This window comes from Artemia franciscana, chromosome 9 (genome assembly GCF_032884065.1).
Source record: "Artemia franciscana chromosome 9, ASM3288406v1, whole genome shotgun sequence".
In the NCBI taxonomy this organism is placed as follows: Eukaryota; Metazoa; Arthropoda; class Branchiopoda; order Anostraca; family Artemiidae; genus Artemia; species Artemia franciscana.
In genome coordinates, this window is record NC_088871.1 from 29,303,188 (window position 1) to 29,315,398 (window position 12,211).

At 35.0% G+C, this 12,211-nt stretch overlaps 1 protein-coding gene across 4 annotated transcripts in view; it reads right to left on the minus strand.

Moving 5' to 3' along the window:
* Positions 1 to 669: 669 nt before the first annotated feature.
* The window catches only part of LOC136031246 (exostosin-1-like), a 69,562-nt gene continuing 58,020 nt past the window's right edge, over positions 670 to 12,211 (minus strand). For 3 of the 4 annotated variants that reach the window (XM_065710651.1, XM_065710652.1, XM_065710653.1), the window contains exons 8-9: positions 7,804 to 8,051; positions 670 to 2,607 (exon numbers count right to left, since the gene is read on the minus strand). In XM_065710651.1, coding sequence (XP_065566723.1) covers positions 2,445 to 2,607; positions 7,804 to 8,051 — 411 coding nt within the window. In that variant the 3' untranslated portion in view covers positions 670 to 2,444. The remainder of the gene's footprint in view (positions 2,608 to 7,803; positions 8,052 to 12,211) is intronic. The other variant, XM_065710654.1, reaches the window with a different exon arrangement.

Consider the following 12,211-nt stretch of genomic DNA (forward strand, 5'->3'; position numbering starts at 1 on the left):
ATTAGTTTTTTCCTTTTTTTTTTTAGTTTTTTATTGGTTTTTACCTTTATTTTAGCTTATTTTTCAGTTTTTTCCTTTTTTTTATTTTTTTTTATTTTTTATTTTTTTTAGTTTTTTACCTTTTTTTAGTTTTTTTAGTTTTTTTAGTTTTTTAGCTTTTTTACTTTTTTTATTAGTTTTTAGTTTTTTTTTGTAGTTTTTGCCTTTTTTTAGTTTTTTCAGTTTTTTTTTTAGTTTTTTATTGGTTTTTACCTTTATAGTTTTTTTAGTTTTTTAGCTTTTTTATTTTTTTTATTAGTTTTTAGTTTTTTTTGTAGTTTTTGCCTTTTTTTAGTTTTTTCAGTTTTGACGTCACCTAATCCAGTTTTTTCAGGTGACGTCACCTGACACATCCATCCACACATCCATCCACACATCCACAGACAGACAACTTATTTTTATATATATATATATATATATATATATATATATATATATATATATATATATATATATATATATATATATATATACAATTTTGGGAACTTTTCTGTTGGCTATTAGGACTGTTTCGACCTTTTGTTTTGACAATTCCCATGGTGAAACTTGACAAACTTGTGACTGATAGAATAATTTTGAGATTTGAGATTTTCCTTTTTACGTAGAACATTCAACCTAAAGTGAATAATGTGGCGATAAAAAGATAATTTACTCCAAAGTCTTTTTTACAATAAAAAGAATAACCAAAACAAATAACAAAGAGTTAAATGGCCGTAAAAACACTGGTTAACACTTAACTCTACCCTAAAAGGGTAAAAAAAGAAAAAAAAGACAATTCATGAGTCACAGCTGTTTGAAAAATACACCACTATCAGAAACGAAACAAAAACAAACTAGAATTAATTTGTTTTTAGAATAAAACCTATGACTTCTATAGCAAAAAGTGAGTAAAATGATTAGAATAAGGGAAAGAGTGAGCATTTGCCCCCCTCCGTAACAAGACCAAATATATACAAAAATTCCAACATTCGGGTTAAAATATACTTTCCTAGAAAACAACAAGATTCTTCCAAAGCAATTAGCCCCCACCCCCAGCCTGGAAATATCCTTTGCAGTCTTGCTCATTGTCCCTCAATAAACTAGAGCAGCCATGAAAAAAAAAAAAAAAAACAGGGCTCTATTAAAATAATGACACTCCAGCTAAAATTATTGGGCCATATTGACATGGAAGAAAATTTTAAAACAGCTTAAAAAACGTAGATGGCGTAAAAAAATTATGGTTAAAGATTCTATAGCAAAACGCGCCAATTTTACCATAAATAATAAGGAAAAAAAATCAACACTTTTAGAAAAATAATGCACTAAGCATGAAAATAAAAATTCAAAAACTTGAATTAACACTACACCCATTGAAACCAAAAAATACTAGTGTCTTATTTTAATCAAGCTAACAAAAACCATAAAAAATATGTTTGAACTCTTATCTTTTGACGTAAATTCATTTAGAAAATCTTAGCATAAACAACTTTTATTGTAAAGTCAAAGCATCTTTCAGGGGACTAGCTAACAAATATATAAAGGCTAAAAACTTTATAAGTTAGAGATTTTAGCGATAAAACACTTAACTGACTCCAAACTTTGCAGGGGCTAGAGAATATTATAAAGATGTTGCTTAGACCATGAAACCAATTGAAGAAAACTCAAAAAATTTCTGAAAAATAATTTTTTTAAAATCAGAAATACTTACTTTTGTCATTCCTAAAGGCACATTGCTTCGCTCCCCTCCCCTTAACGGATAAGCAAGCAGTCTTCTTTTTACATTACCATTATATAGCGAATGGCAAAGACTAAAAAATTTTCAATGGCGAGCGCTAATCAAGCGGCGAAGAAAAGATTAGTACTATAGTAAAATATAATGGCAGTATCTAAAGTTGGCTATACTTATGCATGACAAGGGGGGAGGAGTGAATCAATACACCTTTAGGAATGAGAGGAGTAAGTATTTCTGGTTTTCTAATAACAATTTTACAATTTTTAGGTTTTCTTTAAATGGCTCGATTATCTTAGGAATTATCATTATAAACATTATGATTAATAAAAGCGCAAATTACGTGCAAACCATAAGCAATTGAGCACATACAAAATAAATCATGAACTATTTTGCAACCAGGTGACTGATACGACAAGGTAAAATCAAACCATCTTTTTTTCAATATCCTCTTCTGTCTGCTTACAGCATAAATCGCTTAGACGAGGATTCAGATATCTAAAAATTAAATTATATTTTATTCAGTCATTCTGATGCTTTTCACCATATCACAAAAGTATTAATAAAGATACTTTGTTTGAGTTAGATAAAAAAAAAGAAAGAATATGAAGTTAAAATTATCTTAGCCAAGATAGCTTAAAAAGACAAAATAAGACATAATTTACACTCATACACCTCTTTTCATGCTGTGAAAGGACTAGGGATTGGCGAGTTCTATATCTTTATACTTCTTCCTTAGATTTGAGACTGAATCTTTGAATAAAACTGGATCCATTCGTACTTCAGATCTTAATAATGGGTTATAGCCGAAAAACCTCGTTAGCAAGTTCATGCAGGAGCTTAAAGATGATATTTCTTGCCTAAAAACAAAAAATAAATGATGTTAGTATCCGATTAGAAATAATTTATCGTTAAAGCTGTTGCTTTCTGTTTCTTACAGAAATAACAGTTCCACAACGGTCCATGACAATAACCTTGATACCAAAAAGCGAGAAGAAGGGGAAAAATGCTGATCGTCCAGAGTGGAAGGTGTCTAGGGTTGCCACCACGGCCACTTCCTAATATGCTACAATTGCCCAAATTTTCGTGCTACACAGGTATTTTCGGTGCTATAATAAAAAAAATTGACTGTAATTGTGCTAGAATAATGCCAAAATAGCACTTTCGAGCTACAGATGGCAACCCTGATTAGGTGTCAGCCAAGCTTAAAAGGTTTTTTGTTACAGTTTGCAATCTGGTTAATCGTAAAACTGTCAATAAGTTTGCGTGTGAAAACCTGTTTCTTCTTCAACAACCAAGCAAGCAATAACAAAGACACCATATGGTTAGTATCGATTCTATCAGGGTGTGGAAAGTATAAAGTTTTTGGATAAGTTAGCTTTTATTATATCGAAGCGAAGGTAGAATAGAACTCTGGACAACTTTTTGGTTCGAAAGCAGGGCGAGTGGGCGGTATAACATACGGAAAAACGAGAGTTCAGTGATTCTACTTGACTTTATTAAACAAGAAACGATATGCATAAATCTTACGCAAAAGAGACAGGGAGGCAACTCGTTTTGTTTCCTTCAACAATAGAGAAAAAAAAAGAAAAAGAAGGAATAACACCTCAATAACTCAAAATGAGTACACAGAGAAAGAGAAAGAGAAAGAGAGAGAGAGAGAGAGAGAGAGAGAGAGAGAAGAAGCGAAAAAAAAAAATCGACTTCAGCGCTGTTACGGATAATGAGGCTCTGCATCTTTTTTCGGTAATGTTTATAAAGTATGTAGCCCAAAGCCTAACACAGACACCGTTTAAATACGTATTTTCGGTGAAAATAATATCAAAAGCTATATCGATATAATTAGAAAACCGTACAATTACACAATAACAATTACTTCTGAATGGATGGATTCCACCGTTTAACAACAGCTCCCCAAACTCGTTTCACAATAAGCAGGGCAGGGACGAAAAGATTTTTCAATCGAAGTTGCTAGGAGGAATTCCATTGGCTATTACTTCCAAACAAGATAAGTGGCTCCATTTTTAAATATTGTGTTTTGTTTAACACTCAAGGGATTGGAGGCTCTAGCTCATTGCAAAAGTTGGTTAAGAAGCACCTCTTGACTATTTCTAAGGTAACTGGAAAATGCGGCGACTTGGTGTCTCATGAAAATAATCAATACCAATACGATTCAGTTGACACTGTCAAATATTTCCTTCTAAAACATAATCTCCCTGAAACCAAAATTTTAAGCCTTGTAAACGAAAATGTAGCAAAAAAGTGCAGGAAAACAGAGCGAGATTGAAGCCAATTGTAGAGTCAACCGTTTTCTTGGATAGATAGAATCCTCTCTTCGTGGCCACAGAGATGATTGGGAATTATTCGAAGAAAAGTACCCTTTGATAAACGAAAGGAACTTATAAGAACTTTTAAAGTACCACATAAATAGTATGGACACCGTTTTAAAACAACATTTGGTAAGCTCAGGTGTAAATACCACTTTCTCGTACATAAGCAGACCAGCCCAAAATGACTATCTGAATGTTGTGTCAAAGAAATTCTTGCACGAATTCATTCTGCCAAGCTTTACAGTGTGGTTGTTGATGAAACAACAGATGTGTCACATAAGTCACAGCTAATTATTGAGCTATGCTACAGTTACACTTCCGCAAGACGCGATGATTTTGCTATTTTTTAGATCTACACGAAACACGATACTTAGAAAGCATTGGAAACTTAAAGAAAATCATTAAAGAGGATTTTCTTCGAATTGATAGGCAATACTTGCTATATTGTATCAGCATCAGCACTGGTGGATGCAAGGTGCTGCAGAAAAAAGTTCAAAAAGTAGCAAAGAAGCGTTGCCCATGTTTCAACCATGCTCTAAATCATTCCATGTCAAAAGCTGCTTCTGTCCAGAGTGTAAGAAATTCCACCGGGCTAATAATACGTATAATCTTTTTTTCGGTGCCTCTGTATAGGTGCATGTGTGAAATACACTGGATCAAAAGACACTATTCTTTAATATAATTCGTGGTAGAGCTCCGTAAAATTGTTGAAACTCTTGAGACCATCAGCAGCCGAACAGAATGCACCACTGTAGCAAAAGCAATGCCCCTATTGATTTCTATAAAATTCTCCAATCTCACAGTTGCCATTTACTCTCTTGGCAACATATGTGGACTAATTTTACTGCTTAATCGGCTATTTTCAGAAGAAAAGCTTGGACCTTGCGTCTGCAGCAAGCCATGTTAAGGACCTTCAAAAATATTTAACAAGAAAACTAAAGTTTTAACTGAGCTAGGTTCAGAAATATGAGTCCCAAGGATAGCAAAAAATTAAAACCAATCGGACTATTGCGCTATTGCATTCACACGAGGGATAGTACAGACGACCAGTTTTTATTCCCAGTTGGACAGGATCATTTCGGACTTAGAAAGCTAGCTTCCGTAGAAACACTACATTTTAAGCTCAGTACTTTCTTGCCAACAAATTTTGCGGGATCGAACCAACAGCAATTCGCTAATACGATTCATAACTTGTCAGTGTGATATTGGTTAGTAATCGGCTTCACCTCCCAATCGGTTTGTGAAACTGCCCAGTTCGGAGAAGCAACAATGAAGAAAACTTAGTGGCTTTATTTGAACGAAAACAATGCAGCTACAGGTAGGGGAAGCTGAAACACTAGGGCAAGCTTCACAGAAGGGGAACAGAAATGCTGATATTTTCCCGAAGGTTTCAGTACTCTAGCAGGTCCTAACAACCCTAACTATCAGTGTGGCGTGTGTTGAACAAAGTTTTTATACCTTTAGAAGATTGATAACATGGCTGAGAAAAAAAATGATGGATTGAAGGACCGTGTTCACCGTGATTTTATCATTAGTGTAGATAATGTTATTGATAGGTTTGCTAATAGTGGAAAAAGGAGGAAAGAGTTCGCAATATAATATTAATAGTACTTCTATAACGTAGATTTGTGGATAGCTTTATATGACTGGGAGCTTAATGATGAATAGAAGCAGGGGCATACCATTTTCAATATCAGAAAGAGCATTAGGCTTAATTTAGAACAGGAATTTTCCACAATGATCCCCCCCCTAGAATCCTGGATTCACCACTGGTTGACCCAGGTTTAAGTTCATTTACCATCGTCAGACCAATTAAAAGCTAAATTCCAGCAGAATAATTTCAAAGCTAAGAAATTTCTTGCTTTTGCTGATACTATTAATTAGTGTGGAAATTGTTTTTCTCTCTTCTCTTTTTTTTGGGGGGAGGGGAGGGGGAATTAATGAATATTTTTCAAACTTCAAAGGAAAGTTCTGCTCTGATCCTTAATAATCCTATCGAAATATCTTCCAAATTTCCGTAACATACTGTGATATATATATATATATATATATATATATATATATATATATATATATATATATATATATATATATATATATATATATATATATATATATATATATATATATATATATATATATGTATATATATATATATATATATATTACCACTTAAAGGGGTCAAGTAAAATTGATTCTTTAAATTATTTTAAACTTTCGCAAATGAGCGGAACTTATATTTTCATGGTTCATATTTGAAGCATGTTTCCTGTCCTCGAGGTCGAGGACAATATAAAAAGGCTTCCAATATTAAAAGAAAATTCGAAAATGCATGGGAATTCATGAAGCCTAAAAGGAACAGATATTAGAATTAACATTGCCATATCAAACTTAAAAATATCGATATTAAGATGCATGAACGGATGAAACCTAAGAGACCAGAAAACGCAATGAATAATGAAGTCAAACAAAACAAAAATTACCACAAATAAGAGTGGAGTTGCCACACTCTTATATTTTTTAGAGGCTCGAGTGTTCACCACAATTTCTTGAAAAAAGGAGCCTAGAGCTCATGTGGCACTTGTGACGAGGTCGGAAAAGCCAAGAGCCAAGAGCTCATATGGCACTTGTGACGAAGTTGGAACCCAAAATTAGACTTGGTACTAGAGTTACTGGTTTTGTTGTTCTTTGTTTATTGGCAATTATTACAAAGATAAATTTGCAAATACAGTGGTCCTGTAGTCTCTTCTTGTTCGGTATTGTAACGTTTGTACCACCAAGTTTCATCCCGATCTCTCCATTCTAAGCGTTTTCCAAGATTTCTGGTTTCCCCTCCAACTCCCCCAAATGTCACCGCATCACCGGATTTAAAATAAGAGCTCTGAGACACGAGGTCTTTCTAAATATCAAAATTCATTAAGATCCGATAATCCGTTCGTAAGTTAAAAATACTTCATTTTTTCTAATTTTTCCAAATTAACCGTCCTTCCAACCCCTCCCCCCAGACGGCCGAATCAAGAAGAGACTATTTCTAATTTGATCTGGCCCGTTCCCTGATATGCCTGCCAACTTCCAGCGATCACTATATTGATCACGTATCTAGTTTCGGATCTTCTTCATGTGAAATTGGGGTGTTCCGGAATTCGAACCAGAGACCTCTCACACCCATAAGTGAGAATCATATCCCTAGACCAGCAAGCCACATTTAAGAAGAACAATCATTTTTTTATCGCCAAATAAAAATCTTCTCAGCTATTCAGTTTGCTCGCTCCTCCCCAGGTGGTCGAATCGGGGGAAGAGACTATTTCTAATTAAATCTGGTCTGGTCCCTGATACGCCTGCCAACTTTAATCGTCCTAGCTTATCTGGAAGTGCCCCAACTAGCACAACCGGGATCGACAGACAGACAAGACAGACCAACGGACAGAAACTGCGATCGCTATATGTCACTTGGTAAATACCAAGTGCTATAAAAATAATACAATTTGCTTTAATCTTGCAGTAAAAAAAAAGCTTCAGCTTAGATTCTTTGTTTCGAAGAAGAAAAGAAAAAAATGAAGAAGAACGACAAAATATTGCATTTAAAAGTCAAATAATGATGTAGCTTTTTCCCAATATATTTTTTCATATTACAGTTGAAACAAAAATAAACATGTTCGTTTTTAATATATCTTCATTCCTGTAATGGAAAGGGATCGTGGTCTAAGAAATGATTTTGCATATTACCTGTGAAACAACGGCGTATCTCCCAAGTTTCTACGTTGCGTTACTTTGATTGGGGCTTTTCTCGTAATATGACTAGCAATCATGTTTAAAATAACGTCTTCACAGCCAGGCACTTGAGTCGCTTCGCGTTTTATATCTTCTTTTAGCCAACTTTGAAAGAGATCCACATAGTACACATGATATATAGCAGCATTAAGAAACACCATAGAATATTGATTCAGTCGCTTCCCGGTTACATACCATTTGCTCTAAAAATATAGATTTAGTTTATTAACTATTTTTTTTTTTGGGGGGGGGGGGCTGTGCAGGATAACGACACTTAAATTCCCAAATTTCGAGGCAGTTGTATGACCGCCACAGAAATTGTTTATTAGTTCTTGAAATTGTGTTGAGTCCCCTTCAGTGTAATTTTTCTCTTAAGAGCATCGCACTTCTGAGTTCAATTAAACTTCAGTCTTCCCTACAACTAAATGAAAAAAAAAAAAACAGGTTTCAACTTTCAGACTACAACTAAATGAAAACAAGTTAAAAAACAGGTTTCAAATAAAAGTAAAGAGCAAGATCAAAACTCGTAACGGATGTAAATTGTTTTATGAATCTTGTTTATGAATAATCTTGTTTATGAATTGGGGTACTGCCCCCCTCAACTCCCCTCTTTATGGTTAAATTTAACTAATGCTTAACTGAAAGTATTTTAAAGTAATAAATGCAGGCAGTTGGTAATCGCAACTGTTTTATTTACCAACTGCCAAACAGAATAGCAAATTGATAATTTTATTGCTAGAAGAAGTCCAATTAGATAAGCCATTCCATTATCAAGGCAAAATACTTCTTGCATGAGATCATTCGTTCTTAACGTGTTGGGAGAAAATTATAGAAGGAGCATCCACCCCCACATAATGCATAAATTAAGTCTATTTTAATTATTAATGTCACAGAAAACTTCACTGAAAAAACTTGGGGACTACCGCCTCCTTAGCCCCTCTCCTCCCTATGATAAAGTTTAGATCTTCTATCACAATGGTTCAAGAAAAGGGACTCATTTGGGTATACTTGGTTTTCAAAATATAATCAAATTTTCTCAAACAAAGAGGCCACCACCCCCAAGAGCCTTCATTCTTTATAAATAAGTTTCATTCTTTATAAAGAAGTTGAAACTTTTATCACAATGCTGGAACACTTGAAAAAAAATAATAAAAATGGGGTTTCCTGTCGAAAACTATTGTTTTCACAATAAGACCGGATTTTGTAATCCCCTTAGCACTTATTTTGCTTGCCTACTGCAAAAAATATTCCTCCAAACGAGGAGAAGTTAGGAGCTAAATACTCTGTATATTTATCTGAAGTACCATTCATAAAAAAATGAAAATAAGGCCTAAAATGGACTTGTCGAGGCGTTAGGTAACACCCCCCCCCCACCACCTTCAAAAAAAGATCCACTGACCTTCAACCTAACAGCTGGGATAGAAGTAAGGATACTCTATAGCTGGTAGTTTTGCTGGATGAACTTATTTTTTCGCATGCTAACCAATAATCAGCATAGCGCAGGTGCCAATCCCCTAATTCAATGGCTTTGGCCGGGAATGCAATTCATGGTTGGGGGGCAAATCATCCGACGCTTCCCGTGTTTAACGATGGATAAACGGTGGGGAACAGTTTATTTCTATTGAATGTATATGTATTTAGGAACGAATACACTGACTTCCGATATTTTTGAGCCGATTTGCAACCTCAGAAATTTCCCTCTATAACAGTTTGTTATTCTAACAAGCAAAGTCCTTATTTTACAGGCTAAAATGATCAATATTGGCCCTTTTCTGCGACAGGGTGGGAAAATTATGCCAACTGGTTGGATGCTACAACCCCTGGAAAATAACAAGAGCTAAGAGCTCATATGGCACTTGAGACGAGGCAAGAAGAGCTAAGAGCCAAGAGATCATATGGTATGAGCTCTAACAAAATTCTATGAATCAATAGATTGATTTAAAAAGGAAAATAAGAGGCTTAATGCCGGCCAGGATTTAAAATAAGAGCTCTGAGTCACGATGTCCTTCTAAATATCAAAATTCATTAAGAAACGATTACCCACTCGTAAGTTATAAATACCTAATTTTTTCTAATTTTTCCTCTCCCTTTAGCCCCCCCAGATGGTCGAATCTGGGAAAACGACTTTATCAAGTCAAATTGTGCAGCTCCCTGACACGCCTACCAATTTTCATCGTCCTAACACGTCCAGAAGCACCAAACTCGCCAAATCACTGAACCCCTCCCTCCAACTCCTCCAAAGAGAGTGAATCCAGTACGATTCTGTCAATCACATATCAAGGACATTTGTTTATTCTATTCACCAAGCTTCATCCCGATTCCTCCACTCCAAGTGTTTTTCCAAGATTTCTCCCTCCAACTCCCCCCAATGTCAAAAGATCTGGTCGGGATTTAAAATAAGAGCTTTGAGACACGATATCCTTCTAAATATCAAATTTCATTGAGAGCCGATCATCCATTCGTAAGTTAAAAATACCTCATTTTTTCTAAATTTCAGAAATAACCCCCCCCAACTACCCCAAAGAGAGCGGATCCGTTCCGTTTATGTCAATCATGTATCTAGGACTTGTGTTTATATTTCCCACCAAATTTCATCCCGATCCCTCCACTCCAAGTGTTTTCCAAGTTTTAGGTTTCCCCCTCCCAAATCCCCCCCAATGTCACCAGATCCGGTCAGGATTTAAAATAAGAGCTCTAAGACACGATATCCTTCTAAAAATCAAATTTCATTGAGATCCGATCACCCGTTCGTAAGTTAAAAATACCTCATTTTTTCTAATTTTTCAGAATTCCCCCCCCCCCCCCAACTACCACAAAGAGAGCGGATCCGTTCCGATTATGTCAATCATGTATCTGGGACTTGTACTTATTTTTCCCATCAAGTTTCATCCCGATCCCTCCACTCTAAGTGTTTTCCAAGATTTTAGGTTTTCCCCCTCCAACTCCCCCCAATGTCATCAGATCCCGTCGGGATTTAAAATAAGAGCTCTGAGACACAACATCATTCCAAACATCAAATTTCATTAAGATCCGCTCATAAGACCCGCTCATAAGTTAAAAATACTTCATTTTTTCTATTTTTTCCGAATTAACCCCCCCCCCCCAGATGGTCAAATCAGGAAAACGACTATTTCTAATTTAATCTGGTCCAGTCCCTGATGCGCTTGCCAAATTTCATCGTCCTAGCTTACCTGGAAGTGCCTAAAGTAGCAAAACCGGGACCGACAGACAGACCGACAGAATTTGCGATTGCTATATGTCACTTGGTTAATACCAAGTGCCATAAAAACGACACACACAAACACATAAAAAAAGAGAGAAAAAAAGAAAACCTTGGACCCATGGCAAGAATATACGAAATTTCACATTTTATTAGCTGGAGACTTTAAAATCCAATGGGAGTTCTCTGGCACGTAAAAATTGATAGTGTAATTTTAATGAATATCAGCTTTGGATGTGTAGGCTACCTTTAAACTTTATCAATTATAAATCTAAAATCATAATGAGCAGCAAATTCTTTTGATGTATGTACTGTAAACAGAATTTCTTCTTTCCTTACTATTGCTTCGGTTATTTATGTTAATTACTATTGTTTTAAGCAGGCGCTACTCTTCACTTACACGTCAGTGCCCCACTCTGTTTGAGTGATCGTAAGTTTTGATTGATAATGGAAACTGTATAAATAAGTGAGTCAATTTTGCGCCTCATCGTTTTTCCCACATCTAGATATAAAAAGAATTTAGCTCAGAATCTTTCCCTTTTTTTCTAGCTGGAAAAACCTCCCCAAGAAATCTGAAAGAAAGCATTTTTAATATCAGTCCCATCGAGGTTAAGTTTTGCCAGAGGAGTATAATTCGTGTTTTTTTCCAGAGCTAAAAAGAATTAAGTTTCTATTTCACATATTTTTTACTTGTTGTTATCAGGAGCTTAAAAAGAAATTATTAGACTATGAATTATCTCAACCTTGAAACCTTTTTGTACATTCATGCCGAAACAAATTCTATTTCATACGATTTAAAAAGTTCGATTAAACAGCAAGTCATCCCTTTCAACATAAACAAAAATAAAAGTTTTTTTAATTGAAAGTAAAAAGCGACATAAACTTAAAAAGAACAGATATTATTCCGTATATGAAAGGGTCTCTCCCTTCCTCAAAGCCTCGCTCTTTACGCTAAAGTGTGACGCTTTGTCACAACTCTACTTTTTGAAACAATAAAAACGAGTTCGTTTCAAATAAAAACTGTTCGTTTTCAAACAGTTCGTGGTAACGAACTGTAGTAAGGAGCGACCCGGCTCAATAGTAAACGAAACTCTAAAAAACGGATTAGCACACAATCTTACACAAGGATTAGCAACTAAATTC